Raw genomic sequence first — 23,647 nt, 5'->3', positions numbered from 1 at the left:
TACACCCTGCCCCCTGCCTCCTGTCCCCTGTCTTGATGGCAAGGTGCAGATGCCTTCAGTGAGCCGGCACGTGGCTGAGGCCGGTGCTGGTGCTGGTGTGGAGCCTGTTTTGGGCTTTTGACTCTGCTGGTGCGAATTCATCCTGAGTTTGCAAACAGACTAGTGAGCCCATTGTCTGTCTCCCGCCCCCAGCGAGGGGCCAGCTTCCCTTTTCTAAGCTCCTGCATAGTTGTCATTTTTCTCTGCCCAGTCACTTGACTAGACTCTGTTAAAGGGGCAAAGCTGGCATTGGACGTGGGTTGGGTGCCCTGCCCTGGTTCAGGGAGCTGTGTTCTCACCAGCGCCTTGGCCCTGCTTTCCTTAGCAGGCGAGCCATGGGACCAGGGAGACATCAGGGCCAAGCCGTAGACCAGGGTGGGGCATTGGGGGTCGGGAGGCACGGGTCTGGGCTCGGGCCTCCTCCGGAGTTGGCGTTTTTGGTTCCATGTTGAATCCTGTCCCACTGTGCCAGAGTTCTTTCGGTGGTGTTTTTTAAATCCCGGGTCTTGGTTCCATTCTGATGGACGGGCCCAGTCTCTGCCGGGAAGCCTGGACAGTCACAGTGCTCTGGGTGACTAGAGCGAGTCAGTTATTCCTTTCCCCAGAGAGGCAATGGCAGTGTGTCCTGGTGGGGAAGCATGGACTTCAGGGTCTAGGTCTGGGTCATCCCTGTGCTTCTGATTCCCTGAGTTGCTATAGGGGTTCTCTCCTCATCTGTACAATAAGGATTCATCCTGTCCCACGAGCTCTCCCAGGTGCTGTGCATCTGTGAGTGAACAAGATAAAGTCCCTGATTACATGGAATGTGCCTCCCACTGGGGAATCAAAGATCACATGAATATATAACGCTGTGGTTGGTGCTGAGGGTCCTGAAGCGGGCTGTGCCACCCTGAGGGACTGACACAGGGCACTATTTTATTTTTTATTTTTTAATGTTTATTTATTTTTGAGAGAGACAGAGACAGAATGCGAGTGGGTTAGGGGCAGAGAGAGAGGGAGACACAGAATTGGAAGCAGGCTCCAGGCTCTGGGCCGTCAGCACAGAGCCCGACGTGGGGCTCGAACTCACGAGCCGTGAGATCGCGACCCGAGCCGAAGTCGGACGCTCAGCCCACTGAGCCACCCAGGCACCCCTCACAGGGCACTGTTTTAGAAGCTGTGGTCAGGGAGGGTCTGGGGAGACGATTTTGCCCAGACACTGGCATGAAGTGCAAGAGCGGTGTGTGACATGAACACTGAGCAAGAGCACTGAGGCAAAGGAAACAGCAAGTGCAAAGGTCCTGAGGTACAAGTTACTCGTTCTTGAAGGACAGCCCAGAAGGCCCACAGGGCTGGAGTGGAGTGAGGAGATGTGTGTGTATAAAAGGAGGTGAAGAGACAGCCAGAGGCCAGACGTGTTGGCTCTTGCAGGCCGTGTGGAATTTGGAGTTTACTTTTGAGTACGATGAGAAATCTTGCAATAAGAAGCCTTTGGAGAGTTTTGAGCAAAGGGGTGGCAGGGTCTGACTTACGTTTTTAAGAACTTCCTCCTCGCTGCTGTGTGACAATGGGCAATTTGGGGGCCAGAGTGCCGAGATCCAGGAAAACGGGCCCAGGAGGCTTGATGGGCAGTGGTAGCCTGGACTGGGTGGTGGTTGGGGAAACAGTGACGTAGCCAGGATGTAGTTTAAAAGTAAAGCCGACATGAGGCACCTCGCTGGCTTAGTTGGAAGAGCGTGTGACTCTTTTTTCTTTTTTTAAATAAATGTTTATTCATTTTTAAGAGAGAGAGAGAGAGAGAGAGAGAGCAGGAGGAGGGGCAGAGAGAAGGGGAGAGAGAGAGAGAATCCCAAGCAGGCTCCTCACTGCCAGTCCAGAGCCTGGTGCGGGGCTTGAACTCACAAACCATGAGATCGTGACCTGAGCTGAAGTCAGATGATGCTCAACCAACTAAGCCACCCAGGTGCCCCCAGCCTGTGACTCTTCATCTTGGGGTTGTGAGTTTGAGCCCCACGTCAGGTGTAGAGGCTCCTTTAAAAAAAACCAAAAACCGGGGCACCTGGGGGGCTCAGTCAGTCGAGTGTCCGACTTCGGCTCAGGTCATGATCTTGCAGTTCGTGAGTTCGAGGCCCGCGTCGGGCCCTGCGCCGACAGCTCGGAGCCTGGAGCCTGCTTTGGATTCTGTGTCTCCCTCTGTCTGCCCCTTCCCCGTTCATTCTCTGTCTCTCTCTGTCTCTCAAAAATGAATAAACGTTAAATAAATAAAATTAAATTAAAAAAAAAACCAAACTAAAGGATAATAAAAGTAGAGCCAATCAGATTTGCTGGTGCGCTGGACATGGAGTGTGTGTGTGTGTGTGTGTGTGTGTGTGTGTGTGTGAGCGCGCGCTTGCATGGGATGGGAGTGGGGGGATCGGGAGGATCCCTTGCAGGATTTTTGAGCGACCAGAGGATGGCCGGGCCCTTGCTAAGGGGGGTGGCTGAGGGTGGAGTGGGCCGGAGAGCCCGTTTGACGTTCCGCCAGCTGTGAGGGTTCCAATGTCTCCACCTCCTTGCTAGCTCCTATGGTCACTTTTTGATTCTGGCCCTCCTAGTGGCTGTGAAGTGGTGTCTCATTGTATCTTTGATTTGCGTTTCCATGGTGACTAATGATGTTGAATTGAGCATCTTTTGACGTGGTTGTTGACCATTCTTCTATCTTCTTTGGGAAAAATCTCTAAATCTCTATTCGAAATCTTTGCCCATTTTAAAAATTGAGTGGACTTTTAATTATTATCGAATTGTGTTTATGTATATATTCCAGGTACCGGTCCCTTACCAGATATATGACTCGCAAATATGCTCTCCCATTCGGTTTTTTTTTTTTTAATGTTTATTTATGTATTTTGAGAGAGCGAGACAGAGTGCACACATGCATGAGTGTGGGTGGGGGTGGAGGGAGGGGCAGAGAGAGAGAGAATTCCAAGCAGGCTCCCTGCTGTCAGCGCAGAGCCCAACGTGGGGCTCGATCCCACCCATGAGATCATGACCTGAATTGAAACCAAGAGCTGGACACTTAACTGACTGAGCCACCCAGATGCCCCTCCACTTTTTTTTTTTAATTTTTTTGTTAATGTTTATTTTTGAGAGAGAGAGAGAGACAGAGTGTGAGCCAGGGAGGGGCAGAGAGAGAGGGAGACACAGAATCTGAAGCAGGCTCCAGGCTCTGAGCTGTCAGCGCAGAGCCCGTCGTGGGGCTTGAACCCATGAACCGTGAGATCATGACCTGAGCTGAAGTCAGACGCTTAACCGACTGAGCCACCCAGGCACCCCCCTCCACTTTTTTTTTTAATGTAAGTCTTCTCATTGTCATTTTCTTTAAAGCTTCTCTCTCTCTCTTTTTTAAAGTTTTTCTTTCCTTTCCTTTCCTTTTCTTTTCTTTTAAGTAATCTTTACACCAAACACGGGGCTTGAACTCACGACTTGAAAATCAAGGGTCACATGCTCTCCCAACTGAGCCAGCCAGGCGCCCCAGCAGTAGCATCCTTTGAAACATAAACATTTTTAAGTTCAATAAAGCCCAATTTATCTATCTTTTCTTTTCTTTGGGTGTGCTTTGGTTATCCTATCTAAGAAATCAGTTCCTAACCCAAGGCCATGAAGATTTACTCCGGTGTTTTCTTCTAAGAGTTTTATAGTCTTATAATTTTATAATTTTGGCAGTTATATTTAGGTCGTTGGTCCATTTTGGGTTAATTTCTGTACATGGTGCAGGGTAAGGGTCCAAGTTCATCCCTGGCATATGAACATCCAGTTGCCTTCTCTCCAACTGAGTTGTCTTGACACCCTTGTCGAAACCTAACTGACCCTAAGTGGGGGGATTTATTTTTGAACTTTCAGGTCGGTTCTATTGATCAGCCTGTCTACCCTTAACACCAGTACCACCCTGTCTTGTCTATTGTGGCCTTGGAGTAAATGATACAATCCCAAAGCGTGAGTCCAACTTTGTTCTTCTTTCTCAAGACAATTTTGGCCGTTCTGGATCCTCTGCATTTTCCATGTGAATTTTAGGAGCAGCTTGTCAATTTCTGCAAAAAAGGCCAGCTGGGATTTTGATAGGAGTTGTGTTGACTGCCTTTCCAGGATGTTGTCAACAGTGATGTTTTGTACTTTTCTCAGTACAAGTTCTACAGTCCATTTGTCCAATTTATTCCTAAGTATTTTATTATTTTTGATGCTATTGTAAATGAAATTTTCTTTTTTAAAAAAATTTTTAATGTTTATTTTTGAGAGAGAGAAAGAGACAGAACATGAGCAAGGGAGGGTAGAGAGGAGACACAGAATTTGAAACAGGCTCCAGGCTCTGAGCTGTCCACACAGAGCCCGACGTGGGGCTCGAACTTACCAACCATGAGATCATGACCTGAACCGAAGTCAGATGCTTAACCAACTGAGTGACCCAGGTACCCCATAAATGAAATTTTCTTAATTTCATCTTCAGATTCTTCATTGCTAGTGTATAGAAATACAAACAATGAGGGGCGCCTGGGTGGCTCGGTCGGTTAAGCGTCCGACTTGACTCAGGTCATGATCTCGTAGTTTGTGAGTTCAAGTCCTGCGTCAGGGTCTGTGCTGACAGCTCAGAGCCTGGAGCCTGCTTTGAATTCTGTGTCCCCCTCGCTCTCTGCCCCTCCCCCACTCGCTCTCTGTCTCTCTCTCTCTCTCTCAAAAAATTAATAAACATTAAAATAAAAAAGAAGAAATACAAACAGTGTTTATATATTGATTTTGTATCCTGCAACTTCAAACTATTTATTAGTCCTAATAGTTTTCAGTGAATTCCTTAGGATTTTCTATATACAAGAACCATGTCATCTACAAATATGGTTTTACTTCTTCCTTTCCAATTTGGATATCTTTTGTTTCCTTGCCTAGTTGCCCTGGATAGAACCTTCAACTCAACACTGAATAGAAGTGATAGGATTTTGGGGCGCCTGGGTGGCTCAGTCGGTTAAGCGTCCGACTTCAGCTCTGGTCATGATCTCGCGGTTTGTGAGTTTGAGCCCCGCATCGGGCTCTGTGCTAACAGCCTGGAGCCTGCTTCGGATTCTATGTCTCCCTCTCTCTCTGCCCCTGCCCCGCTCACACTCTACATCTCTCTCTCTCTCTCCCTCTCTCTCAAAAGTAAATGAACATTTAAAAAAAATTTTAAAAAAAAGCGACAGGAGCAAACATCCTTGAAATGGGGGGAAGCTTCCAGTTTTTCACCATTAAGGGTGATCACAGCTGTGGGATTTTAATAAATGCCCTTTATCAGATTGAGAAAGCTCCCTTCTATACCAGATGTGTTGAGGGAGGGTCTTCCCATGAAGGGGTGTTGAATTTTGTCAGATGTATTTTCTGTGTTATTCAGACCATTGTATGGTTTTCGTCCCTGTTTTTGTATTGGTAGGCTGTAATACACGAGTTGATTTTCAGGGGTTAGAACACCCTTGCATATCTTGGGATAAATCTCACTTGTTCAGAGTATATAATCCTTTTTATATATTGCTGTATGGTTTGCTAGTACTTTGTTGAATGTTTTTGCATAACACAGGTATAATGAATATCTATATTCATAAGAGATACTGGTGTGGTTCTCTTTTCCCATGATGCTTTCACCTGGTTTTGGCCATCTTTTTTTTTTTTTTTTAATGTTTATTTATTTATTTTGAGAGAGAGAGAGTGTGAGCCGGGGAGGGGGAGAGAGAGAGAGAGAGAGAGAGAGAGAGAGAGAGAGAGAGAGAGAGTGTCCCAAGCAGGCTCCACCCTGTCAGCACAGAGCCCAGTGCAGGGCTCGATCCCATGAACCGTGAGATTGTGACCCGAGCCGAAATCAAGAGTCAGACGCTTAACCGACTGAGCCGCCCAGACACCCTTGGTTTTGGCCATCTTTATCTTTCAGTGTGTCCGAGAGTGTGAGCAGGAGGCTCGCCAGCTTCTCCCCTCCTGTGCTCACCTGCATCCAGCAGAAAGGGGTGCACAAAAGCTCGGGCCCGAGTCCAGACAGTGTCAGCAGAGGTAACAATGGGGTGGACACAGCCTCATCTGTAAAATGGTATAGGAAACCTAGCGGACAGCCTGGAGGCGGCAGGATGGGCCTTCCTGTTCTGAGCCTTGTGATTGCCGGCAACATTGCACCCAAGGGAGCTGCCGCATACTGAACCTTAAAGGAGGAAGGACAGCAGGGACCAACCTGAGGCCCTTCCTGGCTCTGAAGCTCTAAGAGCTCCATTCTGCCAGCTAAGCGAGCAGCGCGCCCTCCCTGGTAGGTGGCTGGCCCAGATTTCCCGGAGAAGAGGAGGGAGGGGAGCAGCATCCTTGCCCGGAGGCCTGTGTGCTTCCTGGCCAGGCCCTCGTAGTGCAGGCCAGCCACTGATAAGGAGAGATCAGACGACGCTCTGGAAGGGCCTGCCCCGCTTGGCGAGGCCCGGAAGACAGCCGGTCCTTTGGGAACAGAACAGGGCACGGGCTGGGCGGCAGCTCCGCGGGCCCTCTCCACACCCAGCTCCCGCAGCAGAGTGGGAGGCTCTAAAAATGCAGGCTGCTGATGTCCCCACCCCAGCCAGGGACGGGCGACCAGCTGGCACTGTGGCACCAGCGGGACCCTGGCAGATCCTCTTCCACCTTCAGGTGTCATGCTAAATAGTCACTGGGGTCCCTGTGTGACCTTGAGGAGGTCACTTCCTTCCCCAACTCAGAGCCTAGCCCAGGTGTGCACACCAGGCAGCCTGCGGGGTCGGGAGCCCGTGGTCGTTCCCTCCGCAGACTCACCGTTCCCTCCCGGGGTGGCCAGGGCTACTTTTGTGCCTGCGGCTCAGTCCAGAGGCTTAAGGTCCCCGTGAGAAAGCCCACGAGGCAGGCAAGGAAAGGAGCAAGTGGCTGCCTCTCCGCCCCCACCTGCCCCCCCCCCCATCGCCCGGGGAAGAGCCGGCATCTGCTAGGTGACCAGCTCAGCTGCCATGCAGGGTGTGATGTCATCTTGGATTCTGTGGTTGCTAGGAAAATTCTGCCTGCAGGGATATTTCGTGGTCCTAGGACTGAGGCGAGGACAGAATGTTCCCGAGAAGACAGGGGAAGGATTCGTAGGGCTTCCCAAGCAAAGGAGCCCCCCATCCCAAGAAGTCAGAGGATTTGAGCTTCTTCCCGGGAGCTTGTTCCCCTTCTCAGGAATAGAAGTTGTGCGGGTCACGGCAGAAACGCGTCAAGGCAGGTTGGGGTGCGAGCGGCAGGGTTGGCTCCCCTGACAGCACCGTGGCGACCTGACGGCCAAAGGCACACGTCCGCGACGTTGCCTCCTTGTGTGAGGACCCTCCTCCTGCAGCACCACAGCTGGGGGGCTCCCCCACCCCTCGGTTTCCAGGGGCAGCAAGAAGGAGGAGGCGGCGTGGAGGAAGACGGCCAGCGCCATGCGGGGGGTGGGGGGCAAGGCGGACCCCGTTTCACAGGCCGGAAGCTCAGCCACGAACTACCCGCACCCGCCCCCTCTTCCGTGGCCTTGCCTGTGTCTGTTCTTCTCATCCTCCCCTCCTGGGGACATCCCCTCCGGCAGGACAGAAGAGAAGTCTGTCAGAAAGGCCACGGCAGCTGATTATTGTTCAGGGCCTGACCACGAATTGCCCTTTAGAAAAAGGGGAGGGGGGCCTGGCTGGTTCAGTCGGTAAACGTACTGACTCCTGATCTTGGGGTCGTAAGTTCGAGCCCCAAGTTGAGTGTAGAGATTTTTTTTTTTTTTTAATCTTAAGGGGCGCCTGGGTGGCTCAGTCGGCTAAGCGTCCAACTTTGGCTCAGGTCATGATCTCGAGGTTCGTGGGTTCGAACCCCACGTCAGGCTCTGCACAGAGCCTGCTTGGGATTCTCTCTCTCTCCCCCCTCTCTCTGCCTCCCCGCCCCCAAAAATAAATAAATAAGCTTTAATAAAACTAAAAACAGATACGAGGAAGGAAGGAAGGAAGGAAGGAAGGAAGGAAGGAAGGAAGGAAAAAAAAAAAGGGGAGAAAGCCGTAGGCCCCAGGGAGGGCCAGGTCCAGCAGGGGTCGGGACCTGCTGGTCAGCTCACTTGCCTTCGGCCTCCTTCTGCCTGAGCAGCTCTGGGTAGCCACGGCAGGTCAGTGTTTTGAACTCTTTCCCTCCTCCCTCTTGCCTTTTCTGGCTGCATGTCAGAGCCTGTCTTATGGAAAACAAGACAAAGGAAGTGATTTCATGGGTTCCTGGACCAGAATCTCAAATCCATGTTTAAAAATAACAATAATAAAGATTATGGCTATTATCTATCTCTGTAGGAGCCAGGCTGGCTGCAGGCCAGAAATGGGCCTGGCTGTGCTCTTTTGAGCAGGTGCTAGGTGTGGGCAAAGAGGGATGGCTATTAGAAATCCTAATGAACCTCCAAAGGATCAAGACGCGAGTCTGCAGAAGAAAAAGGAAGGTTCCCGAAGGCCTCTGGTTTTGGTGACCTGGGAGGAAGCGATGTGAGCAGAGCCCTACTCTGGGACCTGCAGCCCTGGGTGCGTGTCAGACGGGCTTCTCAGTGGCATAGCCTTGAGCAAGCCTCTGAGGCTCGCCCCCGCAGCCCTGCCACCCTATGGTGGCGTGTCCCCTGGCCAGGCCGTAGGAAAGGCCCAGAGAGGAGGCGGTTGGCTGCTTTGGAAGCAGTTGGCACTGTGCTGGACTAACGCTGTCACGGGCGCCCGAGCCACCTTGCCCCGCCCCCATTGCAGCCTGACACCCGAGGCCCAACCAACAGCTCTTTCCTCCTGGTGTGCAGGTGCGGAGGACGTGGTGATGGCATTTTCCAGGTCGGAGACGGAGGACCGGAGGCAGTAGCTGTGAACCCCTTGGAACACCCTGGAAGCTGGCAAGGGCCAAGAGATCTGTGTGGACCTCGGCCAGCCGAGTGGCAGCAGATCACCTTCCCGATTCCCCCTGCCCCTACACCCTACCCTACCCCACTCCAGGGTCACTCAGCAGGGCTGGCACCGAAGGAGGCACCGGTGGTGCAGTTACAATTGGCTTAAAGGGACGGACTCATGATTGGCTGCAGGAAGAAACCCTTTTATTTTTAAATCTTGACCAACAGAAACCTTTTATTTTTATTTCTGACTTTTTTTTTTTTTTTTTTTTTTTTTTTAATTTGCTCCTCGGTATATGGCTTCCCAGGAAGCTCTCCGAGATCTGGTGCTTTATTTAGGTCACTTTTTAGGAATGTGAAGAGGCCCGATTGGCTGCTTAAACTGGAAAAGGATTCTGATTGGCCAGCTAGTGGGAAACGGTGTTGTTTTTTTTTTTTTTCTTTGATTGGCTGCAGGTGTTCTGCTGATAGCAACAGCTTCTCTCTTTTCAATGCTGAAAACAGGGTTTGGGACATTGGTTGTTATATTTGACTTGAAAAGAAAAAAAAAAAAGAAACCAAGTGCGCTTTGCAATATTTATTACACAAAGAGCTTGCTGCTGCTTTCACGTGTTTTGTTTGTGTTTGCATTTGATTTGATTTTGATATGTGTGTTTGTGTTTGGTTTCTCATTGGCTCATCTGCGACTCCCGTTTCCAGGGGCGCCCCCGGCTCGGCCGCACGGGCGGTGTCTCTCCAGTCCGGGGGTCCACCTGGAGAGTGCATTTGCTCTAATGCCCACACCGGGCTCCACTGGCAAGGGGACCTCCGAGGCCCCATGCAGGGTCTACAGCTGGAAAAGAGGGCCCCCGAGGAGGTTTGTGCTGTCCTGTAGGAGCAGACCAGAGCTTAGAGGTGACCATTAGCCAGGATTTATGTTCATCACTTCCATGCGTTGGCACCCGGCCAGGCCCCCTTCCTGGGGGAGCTGTGGGGCTCCCCTCCGCGTGGGGCTGGGCCTCTCTGGCCTGTCCCTGCTGAGTAGAGCAGCGGGTGGCTCTGACCTTTCAGCCGATCCCTCCATATCTACTTCCTGAAGCCTCATCTGGGGCTCCTCCGGTAAAGGGCAGGAGCTGCTCCTGGCTGTGAGACCCCACAGTGGAGCAGAGGTCTCTGCCCGGGAGCCCGGAACCCCCACAAAGGCCCCAGCTTGGCTCACAAGGCCCGGGAGGCCTTTAGGTCTCCACACCCGGCCCTGACCTCTGCCAGCCAGGCTCCCAGGGTACCTGCCGCTGGGCAGTAGGCCCTGGCCCGGGCTTGGAGTCCTCATATCCGACGGAAGGGTCCCTCTCCATGTCAGCCTGCAACAGACATTGTTTGCTTCTGAAGTGCCGACTGAGACAGCTGGCCGGGCCTTCGCTGAGCAGGTTCCACCAGGCCGGCCCTCGGCCCGGGTCCCCAGAGACACAGAGGCAGAGCAGCCGGATTTGAGGGGCGGTGAGAGCCCCAGGTCTTCCCACCTGCCCTCCTCCTTCCCTCGGGGGGAGCCTGGCCTTCTCCCTGTGCCTCTCACCAGAGTGGAGTCTGGGTGGGGAGGTGGAGGAAGATGGGGACCTCAGGGACCGGGAGCCTGGACCCTCCCCCGAGACGGTAAATGGCTGAGGCCCCCGTTTTGCCCCAGGTACCCAGAGCCAAGAGAAGATTCTCAGAGCCAGACTCCCCCTTCTCAGGGCTGGGGCTGTACGGATCACAGGAGCTGCCCTGGGGCCATGTGGATGTCTTGTGCTGTGCTGTGTGTGAGCCTTGCCCCAGAAGGACTCGCGTGTCACAGCTTAGATGGCCCTGACCTCCTCCGCACGTGGGCCTGGTTAGCTGACCTGGTTAGGTTAACCTTCAAAGAGTGTCGATCCCCAGGGAGCGGGGACTATGGAGGCACCAACAGGGGCCCGAGAGCATCCTCCTCCAGGAGAGGCAGTTGGCGCATGTGTGAGCACACACACACTTTCACTCTCAGTGTCCTGCCTCCAGCTGAGCCCCTGGGGAAAGGTCAGCTTTTGCGAGCCCCCTCCCCCCAGGTTATGACATCTGTCACCAGGTGCCAGTACCAGGTTGCCATTTTCCCCCTCTCTGTGTACCTGCAGCTCCCATAAAGGGTCTGTGTCCAGGCCAGTGGTGTGTCTGTGCCCCAGCCTGTCCTTGTCAAGGTCACAGGGCCTCCCTCTTGTAACAGCAATGGCCCCGGTCTGTCTTGCCATCTGAACACGAAAAGTGAAGGTGTTTCTGTGGCTCCATATTTCAACTGAAAATATATCTGTTGGAGAAAAAAAAATTAACAATAAAGATTTTTAATAGCTTGGTGTGTGAGCTGAGTTACCTCCCTCGGAGTTGGGTGCGTTCGCTGATTGCCCCATGTCGCATGGGCTCCGCTGCTGGGCCCTCTCTCCCCAAGGAGGCACCACAGGGAGGGTCGAAAACACCATGTTTGCTAGTTTGATTGTCTGTGACCTGGAGGGTGACTCGGGGCTTGGAAGAATTCTGAGATCTGCCCAGCTGACAAGTCCCTGGAAGGCTGAGCCCCCCCTTTTGACCTGGAGATTCTGATACCGTCTTCTATTGGACTGAGGTCAGCCTTCAGAGGTGACCTTGCCCCTCTGTGCTCTCGAGCAGACACTGGGCACCTGCAAGAGTGCGGGGGCCCTTCCATCCTAGACACCCCAGCCCCCTGTGTGATGGCAGTGGTCTTGGGCTACTTGTAACAAAAGTCCAAACAGAATATCCGGCCCCTCCGTCATCCCAGAAATGGGAGATTTATTGCTGTTCAGCTGTATATTCAAGTTTAGAAGCTGAAATCATTTCTGCTTTGGGAATTTTTGCTTTGGAAGCATTTTCTAGAATGTTTCATTTCCACCCTTCATCATCCCATTTTAGGTCTTCTTTTTTTTTTTTTTTTTTTTTTTTTTTTTCCCACTTACATGGACTCCCTCCTTCTATTTCCTTTTCAAAGAGTTTCACTGGGAGCTAAACGCTGTGGGGTTTATAGACTCTGAGGACGGACAGCCCAATCGACATCATTCACTCTTAGCGTTGGGAGAGATGTTGAAGGCCGCCTAACAGGCCACACGGTGACCAGATGTGCGTCACCTCTGAAAGATCTCTAAAAAGGGCTTGTCTAGGCTTTGCTTGGATACCCTCCAGGGTATTTTACTTGGAGTTGGCCTGCCTTTCTCTGTAGGTTCTTATTTATTTGAATGTTTATTTATTTTTGAGAGAGAGCGAGAGAGAGAGACAGAGGATGAGGGGGGAGGGGCAGAGAGAGAGGGCGACACAGAATCCGAAGCAGGCTCCAGGCTCCGAGCTGTCAGCACAGAGCCCGACGCGGGGCTCAAACTCACGAACCGCAAGATCATGACCCGAGCCGAAGTCAGACGCTTAACCGACTGAGCCACCCAGGTGCCCCGAGGAAAAAATTTTTAAAAAGACAGCTGTGTTAGCCAGACATTACAGAGACACAATCTCCAAGGGCTCACGTTAGGTAAATTACTTGTGTTCTGATTTGCACTGTCGGGAGTTAACCTTGGCATTAATCTGCTCTTCTACACTGAGCAGTTGAGCAGGGGGAGGCGCTGACTGGCCCTGGTGCCACTGCCCAGCCCCCAGCAGAGACCCTGGGAGCGGACCCGGGAGGGAGGCGCCCTCCCAGAGTTGTCTAACTCGGTTGTGTCTCTTGTGGGAATTAGGCCAGCAAGAAAGAGGAGTTGGGACACCACAGCAGGCCCAGGAAACACACTGGGGGCCGCGTGGCATCTTTCAGGGTCCCTCGGCCCACACAGCAGGCGGCCTTCTGGGTTCACCTTCCTGGGTACAGGTGCATGCAGCCAGAAATGACGACAACCACTGGGATCGGGTCTGCTGAGGCCTGAGGCAGCCGGAGGCCAGGCTGAGTCTGGGGGAGGCCGGGTGAGCTGAGAAGAGGGGGGGGCAGAGTACCCTGCCTTTTGTTGGTGTTTCCCAGCCCTGGGGGAGAGGGCGGTTGAGTTATGAAGTGCTTTTCCCTGTCCCTGCAGGTGACTGGCAGCTTCGAGAATCCAGGCTGTTCCAGCCTTTGAACAGGGCCCTTTGTAGCAGGGAAACCGATCCCTCTGGGGCACCTGGTTCAGTGGTGGGGGCAGGAGCCAGCTCCCGGAGCCGGGAGCCCTACCACTACCCACCTGCCACACCCACACGGGCCAGTCATCACTCTCTCAACGTCCCTGTTGCCCTCCGCACCCACCCCTTTCCCGGAAATAGACTGACCCGAGGCCGCGTTTAGAAAACACGCTTCTCTCTCTCTCTACTGAAGGAACTCCCTTTCCTTGGGCAATAACTGGGTGTTGAGGAGATTTGGGAGGCTTGTGGGGACGACAACTGCTAGCCCTAATTTAAACAAAGGCCTCCTTAAAGGATAAAGGCAGTGAGATGCTTTTTGAATATCAGCAGGTGCCCGGCCTTCACTTCTCTCCTTGACGTTGGAGACCGGTTTCCCAGAGGGACCGGGCGGTCCTGCCCGGCAAGGAGGTCGGGAGAGCCGCTGACAGGGCCTGAGCCCCATCCTGCCCTGCCTGGGCTGCCTTGTTTGCACACCTGTGGGGGAGGCTGGCCCCACGTACACAGTCCCAGGAGGCGACTTCAGACCCAGAACTTGTGAGACTTTCCCCCTCTTGGCCTTTGGCCTCGGCCCTTGAGGGAGGGAGGTTTTCCACACCCATCTTTTATGCAGGTAACTCCCTCGTCCTGGTCTCAACAACGCAGGGAACGTGTGTCGGGTGCTGCCCGTGTGCGGGTGCACAGCCCTGTATTTCTGCCATCTTCAGTCGTGTGTGAGGCAAGGATGGTATTGTCCCCATTTTACAGATGAGGAAATAACATAATTTGCTTCAAGGTCAGCGCTCCTCCCTTCTCCGCAGCCCCTGGCCAGCGTCTGGCAGCCTAGCCTCGAAGACGCCTGTCCCCACGTGAGGTCAGCGACAGAGCTCAGAGATGAGGGACTGCAGGCTCGCATGGGAGCCCTGCCTCCCTACCGTGACCTCTGTGCTCTGGCACCGGCCTCGGCCTTCACTTGCTCATCGGTAAAATGGGAATAATAATAAAAACAATTGCACCTTCGACAGATTCTACGCAAGAATGCTTTGAACCCAACCCCTGCCAGACAGAATCCTCTTTTGACCCGGGTTTGTACTGTTTACCGCCACAGTATAAACCTTTATGTCCCCGTAGCCGGGAGCTGGGAAGACAGTGAGGGCCCTGGAGGCCGGCTGGTGGGATTGAGAACGAGATCTGCCAAAAAATGGAAAAAAAAACCCACCAAAAAACAAGAGCGTCTATCCCTCATGGGGATGAGGCTGTTGCTGAGAATTATGAGCTGATGCAAATGACTAGTTTAGCAGAGACCTGCCCACAGTGGGTGGTCACTGGCTCACACCCCCATCGCCTCTGCTTAGAAGTCATTCGGCACGAGGCCTGTGTGCAGCTCCTGGAGGGGAGCAGTGTGGCCCCAGGTCCAATCAGTGCTTGTTAAATGCTTTTTTGATGAGGAGGAAAAGGCTAAGACGATCCCTTCATAGGGACAGAGCTGCCTCCTGCTCCCTGACCCACCCCAGGCCTCTTCCTCCGCTAAGCAGCTTTGCAGGGCAGGGGGAGGAGGCGGGGAGAAGGGCGTTAATTGGAACGTCCCTCAGCCTTCCGGAAACTGCAGAGCCGAGGGGGACCCCCGGAGGGACCTTGTGGAGGCTGGACAGGCAAGGAGGGGCCTCGCCGAGTCTGGGGGCAGGCGTCCTGTCTTCCAGGGAGCCCTCCTGCTCACTAGCTCGTGCTTGAACTCCAAATAGAATCAGAGCCAGCCAGAGAAGGGGATAAAATTAAATCCTTGATCATGATCAAGTGGTTAAAAAAAACCCATCACAGCCAGAGGCTCCTTCCCACTGCAGACGGGCTCTGCTTCGGAGCAAACAGGAGGAGGAGGACGGGGAGCTACGGAGCCCCGAGCCCCGAGCCCCCGGCACCCCTCCCTCCCTGCCCTCCTTTGGGCCCTCCCAGATCTCAGATCGGGTCACAGACCTCAGCCTCCCCGGGGCCCCCAGGGTTCCCTCCCGGCACTGAAGCCCGAGCAGTGGGATGATGCCCCTGTAGGCCTCAGGCAGTAGCTGCTGTCGGGGAGGCCCTCCTGGGCTCTGGGCTCAGCTGCACAGACCTGGGTTCCAGTCCAGGCTCTGCCCCGTTACAAGCTGTTTGATGGGGACAAGTCACGTGACGTTGTCAAGCCTGCTTCCCAATGTGGAACACGGAAGTAGTAATGGCTCTATCTCAGGGTTGCTGCCTGGAGTGACTATGTGAGCTGCAGCAGCGGGGTCCCCCCGGTCAAGCGGTAGGTCCCCCCTGGTCAGGCGGTAGGTGCCCCCAACTTCGACCTCACCTGAGGCAGGGGCTGGGGCAGCTCTAGGGGTTTCTTCTGAACAGGCCATGGGTCGATACAGCCAGGTGTCGGGGGGTGGGGGGAGACAGGCTGGGACACCCGGGGCGGCCATGGGGCTCCCAGGCCTGGCTCTGGCGCCCTCTGTGTCCCTTCCCAGACTCTCGGCCACCATCTGTGGACTGGCTCTGAGGCCGCCCCTGAGGGAGAGCGCGGTGGCCTGGTTGGGGGCACCTGGCAGGCCAGAGCCTGTGGCGGGCGGGCGGGCGGGTGTGAGGAGGGAGGACTGAGGTGTCCCTTGGCCTGGGAGCTAGGATGCTGAGAGAGGAAACAATGAGGCGATAAAAATAGCTCTTTGTTTACCCTCCACCGCACATCCTCATGAGCCCTTGTGTGAAAGCAAAACACCGACCACCCTGGGGAGCCAGACTCAGCACAGCCCGGCCCCGGGCGTGCTGGGGGCTCAGCTGTGAGTGGAGAAGGGGGGCCCGGCTGAGGGGATAGGGGGGACAGCCCCAGGTGGGGCCTGCCTCCCCCTCGGCCGCTCCTACACCCCTACCCACCGCCATAGTGCCCGAAGCAGCCTCGCTGGCCTCAGTGGGCGACTCCTGGCGCAGCTGGCTCCGTGCTCCCTCAGAAATAGCCTGACCCACCCACCCTGCTCAGCCCTGCTCCTGCTGGCCCTCCCCTTGGAAATCTGTCTGGGGGGGATGGTCCAGCCTCCCAAGAGAAGGTGGTCCGGGAACGTTTCTCTGGCTGAATCATCCCCACACTCCACGTGGAACTGCCTAGACTTCAGAAAAGCCAAACCCTGGCGGGGGGGGGGGGGGGGGGCGGGTGGCAGTGGGCAGCCTGGACTCTGGTCCCTCAAGGTTTTTATCCAGAACCTTCCTTCATAGCTCTCACAGCTTGCTCCAGAGGGGGGTGAACCCTGAGCCACCTGGATGACCCCCAGACTTCTCCAGACTCCCGGAGAGTTAACCCAGCCCAGCTGCACCACTGAGCCCCTGCCGGGCATCTAGCCAGTCAGGATCTGCTGACCCAGGACCTGCTGTGCGCGAGCCGAGGAGGCAGAGATGAGAGACGGAGCCTTGCCCTGTGGTCTCCGAGGCTGCTGGGGCAGACCGACCTGGAAATAGGCTGCAACCGAGCAGCGTCCGGCAGCAAAGGAAGCCCCCCGCCTCCGCCTCTCCCCGGTCACTGAGGAGGCAGAACACGGCTGGCATGCCCAGGCTTGTCCTCAGGGAGCTGAGGCGGTCAGGAGGGTCCCCAGAGCTCCTGCACCTGCCTGGGGGCCGTCCTTCTCGCTGCCATGCCGTGCAGCTCATGCTGGGGTGAGGCCAAGGTGATAGCAGAGGCCCGTGGGTGCCCTGGCCGGTCCCTGGTTCCTCCCCAGTAACCAGACCAAGAGAGGGCAGCCGAGAAGCCCAGGAAGCTGCTTCAGAAGGAGGAAACATATGGAGAGATGTGTCAGGGCAAGCCCCGGGGTTCGGGCTGGAAACCCAGGAGGCCCCCATTACCTACCCGGCCTAGTGGGTTCCTGCTGGCGCTGGATGGCCCTGTTCTTGCCACCCGCTCCCCAGGCTGTGTGACCCACTCAGGGCCCTCTCCCCAGAGGGAGAGGAAAGAGGAAAGGGGGTGTCCCAGTACCCTGTCCCGCCCTCCGAGAGCCAGGACAAGCTCAGGTTTAGGGGATTAAGCTCTTAAAGGGCATTAGGCAGGAGAGGAGGCCGGGAGGGTGAGGGGAGGACAGGGCACCGCGGAGAGAGCACCGGACGACCACCACCAGTCCACTAACCCTGGCTGATTCTATTCCGTGTGTCTGAGCCTCAGTTTCCCATCTGTAAAACAGGGTTGTGGGAGCCAGCGCTGATCCTCAGACCCTCTTGGCCTCTACCCTCCAGGCGGGTGGGAGCGTTGTGTCCTCCTCTCCTCCTTTTCAGTAATGGTGGCCCTGGCTTGCTTTAGCCCGTGAAGTATGGGTAGAAGTGACGGGTCCCTGCAGGCCGAAGCCCTTTGTTTATCTTCAAAGAAAAGAGAGAGCGTGCGAGTGGGGGGCATGAGGAGAGAGAGGATCTTAAGCAGGCTCCACGCCCAGAGCAGAGCCTCAGGCGGGACTTGATCTCGCGAACCGTGAGATCGCCACCTGGGCGGAAATCAAGAGTCAGAGGCTTAACTGACTGAGCCTCCCAGGCGCCCCTGCAGGTGGAGGCTTTGAGGGCCTCCCGGGAACGTTCTGGAGGTGGCTGCCCCGTCAGCCTGTGTCCTGGCAAGGCCCCAGCCAGTCCACACGCGAGGAAGGAAGTGCGCGGTTTGCTGCCCTGGGGCTCTTGAGTCTGTTTGTTTCTCCACCGTCGGCCGGCCTCCCCGGACCACTGCGTTGCCTCAGTGATCTTGAGCCTTCGGAGCTGTGTGGCTTCTGACTCCTGCCGTAGCTGAGAACACTCTGTCCCACTCCCAGCTCGAGGGCTCCGCTGAAAGGTCGTGTCTGGGAGCTGCTCGTTTCTCTGGGGCCTGAGAAAACACCGGTGACCGCCCGGGTCCCCACCCCGGACTCTACAGGGCAGTGGCTGCCCTTTGCACTCAGGATAAAAATCTCCCCTCCCTGTTGCGGGCACTCCGGGCAGGGACCCGGCCCCGGGTGATCTCTGATCTCATCTCCCTGCGCTGTCCCCCGCTCTTGAAGCCCAGCCTCCAGTCCCCCAGCCATGCCAAGCCCGCCCTGTTGCTTCCTCCTGTCGCGTTTTTCCCACACGACTGAATCCTCACCTTTCAGTTGTCGGCTTAAATGTCACCCCCCCCCCCCCCCGTCTCAGTCTCCTCCGGCTGCTGTAACAAAATCCCACACGCTGGGTGGCTTGCAAACAACAGAAATTCATTTCTCGCAGCCCAAGGTTAGGGGGCCAGCGTGGTCAGGTTCTGGTGAGGGCCTCTTTCCCGCTTCTGCCTTCTGTGTCCTCCCATGATGGGGAGGCCGAGGGAGCTCTGTGGGCTGTCTTTTAGAGGGCACTAACCCCATTCATGACAGCTCTGTCCTCATGACCTAATCCCCTCCCCACGACCCCACCTCCTAACATCACCACATCGGGTGTTAGGATGTCAACATGCAATTCTGGGGGGAGCGCAAACGTTCAGATCGTAACACCCCCTCAGAGGGTCTTTTTTTTTTTTTTTTTTTTTTTTAATGTTTATTTATTTTTGAGAGAGGGAGACAGAGCATGAGCTGGGGAGGGGCAGAGAGAGGGAGACACAGAATCCGAAGCAGGCTCCAGGCTCCGAGCCGTCAGCCCAGAGCCCGATGCGGGTCTCGAACTCACAAACTGCAAGATCATGACCTGAGCCGAAGTCGGCCGCTTAACCGACTGAGCCACCCAGGTGCCCTGTTCTTTTTTTTTTTTTTTTAATGTTTATTTATTTGTTTATTTTGAGAGAGAGAGAGAGAAAGAGAGCACCAGCAGGGAGGGAGACATAGAGAGAGGAGAGAGAAAATCCCAAGCAGGCTCCCCACTGTCAGTGCAGAGCCTGACTCGGGGCTTGATCCCATGAACCAGGAGGTCGTGACCTGAGCCGAAATCAAGAGTCAGATGCTTAGCCGGCTGACCCGTCCAGGTGCCCCACTCCCTCAGAGGTTCTCAACTGACCACCTTGTTTTGCTTTCTAGTCTCTGACGTGCTCTCTTTTCTTTGTCTGAAATATCTGCTCCGCTAGAAGGGAAGCTCGTGGGAGCGGGGCCCTTGTCCAACAATTTCTGCTGTGTCCCCAGTGACATGTACCTGATATATCGTGGGCTCTCAATGAACGTTTGATTTTTAAATGAATGAATAATCTTGACCTTGAGATGGCTCCTCTGCCGAGCCTTCTGTGACCCACAGGGACAGTGACGCCATTTTCTGAGCGAAAGTTGTCCCGACAACTGTCCGAAAGGACCTGTTTCTCTGGCTGAGGCCTCAGGGCACCTTTCGGCGGGGCTGGGCCCCGGCACCCACAATTCTGGGCTACTCATGGGGCAGGGCGGCCGGCCGTGGTCAGGACTTTTTGGTTTGCAAGCAACCAAAACCCAGCTCCAACTGGCTCACTTTGGTGGGGGAGGTAGTTCATAGGATTAAGGCAATTGCTGTGGGAACCAGGGCCTCAGGGATGGGAACTGGGGACTCGATGCTTCCAGAACCTTCTCTCCCTCTAAATCCACGTCTGCTGGTTTCTCCTTTACTGCATTTTGGCCCCGTCATCTCCTTTCGGACTGAGCTCCCCTGATAGCAGAACCCAGCTCCTGGCAGCTTCAGTGAGAGGAAAGATGCTTTCTCTCAGTGCCCCCAACCCAGGGCAGTCTTTGGTTGGCCCTCCTTGGGTAGTGTGCCAACCCACTGGGCCAACCCACAGCTGCTGTGGCTGGAGTGGAGTATCGAGATCACCACCAGAACCACATGCAGGGGGCAGTGGTGGTACCTAAAGGGGAGAATGCCGTGTGGGCAGGGACCAACTGTCCACGACTAGCCTCTGGTGCCGGCTGAACCTCTGAGTGAGGAAATCCCACAGTGACTCCAGCCCTGGTGCTCAGCCAGCCTGCCCTGGGTGGGGAGGAGGAACAGGGGTAGGAAGGGGACCCTCCCACTGAGCTGGAGACCAGAGTTTTCTTCTCCCCCGTTTCGACCTGGTTTTGCCATCCCAGAGCACTCCCGCGATGTCACGAAGCCCCATCTGGAACAGCAGGTGTCCCACAAAAGCCAAAGAAAGCTCGAAAACGTTGCATGCTGTACCCGCTCTTTTGGACGGTCTGAAGGTTCTGAAAAGTCCTGCGATGATCCATTTCATTTCATTTCGCTTCTCCCTCATCTATTTGACCACAGAACTCTTAAGGGTTTTTTTTGTTGTTGTTGTTATTTATTTATTTTTTGAATGTTTATTTATTTTGGTGGGGGGGAGAGAGAGAAGATGAGAGTGGGGGAGGGCCAGAGAGCGGGGGGGGGGGGGGGGGGACAAAGGGTCCAAAGCGAGTTCTGCGCTGACAGCAGTGAGCCTGATGAGGGGCTTCAAACCCATGAACCGTGAGATCATGAGCTGAGCTGAGCTGAAGTCGGACGCTCAACCGACCGAGCCGCCCAGGCACCCCAGAACTCTTAAGTTTCTTAAATGTTCCATAGAACATTCCATAAGAACTGCTGCTGTGGAGGAAGAGCGCGAGGTATAAGATCAGAGCTCAGGTTCCGAGTCCTGTTACTTGTCACTTAAGGGTTGCATGTGACTTCTCCAAGCCTCAGTTTCCCCATCTGTAAAATAAGAAGTAATATCAACCCCCACGGGATTGTTGTACGTGGGGAAAGAGAACGGGTCTTTGCTAAGTACCTTTTAAGCTGTAAAGCTCTGTGCAGATACCTGATCATTATAACTGCCCTGACCAGGAAAATACATACACTGTTTACCTTCCAGGGTAAAGGGACGCCAAAGGCAAAGGAAGTGATTCACCCGGGATTGGCCAAGCCAGGTGACTAATTAGAGATGGGCACAGAGAGGAGAAGGAGCCCCAGTGGCAGTTCCATGAAGAATGAAGGCCCAGGGGCCAGGAGAACAGAGGTGACATTGATAGACAAGCCCTGGGAAGAGGTGTCTTGTGGGAGGGAGGCGCTGACTATCCCTGCTGATGCCCTTGAGACTTCCAAGCAGAGAGCAATGCTGGTGTTCTCTCTCACCGGCCTTCCTTGTCCCCCTGCCCCTGGGGTGGGGGAGACTCTGCCTGGGACAGAGCTGGGTCTGCGAGTTCGCTCGGGCTACCTTTTGAAACACTGGAGGCGGCTGAAACAACAGAAACAGACTGTCTCACAGCTCCGGAGGCCAGAAATCCAAAATCAAGGCGCGAGGAGGGTCGGCTCCTTCTGAGGGCGGTGCGGGAGGACGTGCTCCAGGCCTCTCCCCTGGGCTTCTCCCTGGTCTCTTCTGTGTGGCTACACGGTCCCTTTTCGCGAGGACCCCTGTCCTATTGGATTAGGTCCGCCCCGGTGACCTCATTTTAACTCAGATCACTTCTGTAGAGATCCTGTCTGCGGACAAGGGCGCATTCGGAGGTTCTAGGGGTTAAGACTTCAGCGTCTGGTTTTCGGAGGGACGCGATCCAACCCATAACGGTGGGCATTTCCCCCGGCGGGCCCCTCCCTCCATCTTACCGGCCCAGTTCCTTGGCCGAAAGCATGTGGATTGTGGCCTGCCGGAAGAGAGGGCCCATAATTGTGTTAATTGCCACAATACTAGACCTGCAATTAATATGCCACGGGAACAAAGAGCAAATACACTAATAGCACATAATTGGACTTAAACTACACCCTCGGCAGTGCAGTGCAACTGAGCTCTACTGTTTATGCTCCTTTTCAAATTAGCAAAGATGAGCAAATTAACATGTTTCTCCTTCGCCCTGCTCAGAGGGGAGTTATGGGGGGAGCCTTGGGGATGGGGATGGATGGCGGGGAGCCCTGGTCGGATCCTTTCCAGAGTCAAGCACCCAGGCCTGATCTTTGGAGCCATAGGCAAGTGAGGGCGTCGAAGGGGAGAGGAATCCAGACCTTTCCACCTTGGCAGATGCCCACCCCGGGGTGGCAGGAATTCTTGTGATTGGGGCGTGGGGGGTGACTCATATAGCACTGCCATTATCTGGGGCCCTGGGGCAGGTTGGAGTCAATTTGGAGGCTTAAGGCTAAATGGGGCAACCTCTCCTCCTCCATGCCTGGGGTGGTGGTCAAGGCCAGCGACAGGGGCAAACCCCCCTCAGAAGGGCGGATAAGTGTGCTCTTTGGCCTCTCTTCCTTCTGCCCTCTCAGCACGCAGGCCTGAGTGCCTTGTGCCTCTGTGACTCCAGGGACAGGCTGTCTCCCCCCGACGCAGGTGCTTGCCTCCTTCGGCAGGAAGGCGCCCTGCTCAGGCCTGGAGGCGGCTGGCGTGAGCTTTAGTCCCAACTCGCAGCCTTGCCTGCCCAGCTAACGTCAGGCAGAGCCACCCCGCCCCTCGTCGCGTGTTCGAGGCTCCTTGGCCTTGGCCTCCCCATCTGCCTCTCCCCTCTTCTTCCAGCTTCCAGCTGGCTGCAGCGGACGGACGCAGAGAGGGAGTCAGCCTGCAGGTCAAGTCCCCTTCCCTTGTCGCCTATCACTGCACCTAGCGGGGCCTGTGAAGACAGGGGCGGAGGTGAGGTGGCAGTAGGATTAACAGACTCCTCGGCTGGTTCCTTCCCCGCCCCTCCAGCCGCTAGGTTTCCCCTGCCTCCCTGGCCCGGGAAAGAGAGCGAGAGGTCCTACCTGCTCAGCACTTTCCTGCAATTTGCCCCCCTCCCTGTGGCTCCTGCCAAGCCAGTCAACGCAAGGCTCATTGAGAATTCTCGAAGAACTATCTGCTGTTCCCGAGAAGACAATCTTCCTCCAACAGACATGCTCCTCATTTGCATCCTCTAAATCAGTGTCCTCAGATGATCAAAGCCGAGCGCTGCAACTCAGTGAGGTTGGCTGGGGAAGAGGGAAGAGGCAGGACTCCCCCCACTTTTCTGCTGCCCCTTGAGGCCCAAGGGGCCCTGGAAACAGGAGGCCTGAGCTGTGCAGAAAGGGGCTGGGGCAGAAGTCCCTCTGTAGGTAAGCATTACCTTCCCCTGCTTTTCCTATAGGCTGAAAGGACAGTGGGACAGTGTCAGGCCTGTGTCAGCAAGGCCTGCTTTGATGTTCCAGGCCCTGAAGACGGCTGGGGCCCTGGGTCAGGACCAGAGGGAACGGAGGTTCTGGGAGGAAGCGACCTCGCTCAGCCTTCCTGGTCAGACAAACAAGGCCTCAGGCCTCAGGGGTCTTAAAGCAGCAGGACTGGGGGGGGGGGGGGGTGGTGCGAAGAGGAGAGGGTTAATCTCCCCCCCACCCCATACCCCTCCCTGTCCACCTGTGACCGATAGTGTCCTCACTGGAATGATACCCACATGTACGAGCACTCACAGTGTGCCAGACCAGTGCTGAGTGCTTTCCGTGCGTTACCACATTTAAAACACACAGCATCCCTATAAGGCAAGTGTCAATTATGATCCCCATTTTATAGATGACAAAACAGGGGAGAGGCCACAGAGCTAGGAAGTGGCAGACTCTGGGTCACGTGAGAAGGTCCCAGAAAGAGCGGGTAACCTGAAGAGGTTTGCGTGCAGGTGAGAAGGCCATGTCTGCACGTGTGTGTGAGGGTGGGAGCCAGCCTGGGGTGATCAGGACAAGTCTGTCCTTACATAGAGGGGGCTTCTTGGCTGCCCTTTGGGACGGAGCAGGGGGTCCCTGGTCAGGTCACCTGCTTCCCTCATGCTCCGCCGAACTTCTTGGCTCAGTCCTGACCACCCG

General features: G+C 55.1%; 1 protein-coding gene across 2 annotated transcripts in view; it reads left to right on the top strand.

The window, feature by feature from the left end:
- CTNNBIP1 (catenin beta interacting protein 1) overlaps window positions 1-11,216 on the top strand; it is a 51,221-nt gene extending 40,005 nt beyond the window's left edge. For both annotated transcript variants that reach the window (XM_086715615.1, XM_086715614.1), the window contains exon 5: window positions 8,801-11,216. In XM_086715615.1, the coding sequence (XP_086571741.1) occupies window positions 8,801-8,859 (59 nt within the window). In that variant the 3' untranslated portion in view covers window positions 8,860-11,216. The remainder of the gene's footprint in view (window positions 1-8,800) is intronic.
- Window positions 11,217-23,647: the final 12,431 nt, after the last annotated feature.

This window comes from Puma concolor, chromosome C1, assembly GCF_028749965.1.
Source record: "Puma concolor isolate L17-30 chromosome C1, mPumCon1.1.hap2, whole genome shotgun sequence".
NCBI lineage: Eukaryota > Metazoa > Chordata > Mammalia > Carnivora > Felidae > Puma > Puma concolor.
The sequence above is the reverse complement of the archived record's forward strand: the minus strand, read 5'-3'. Positions and strand labels throughout refer to the sequence as shown.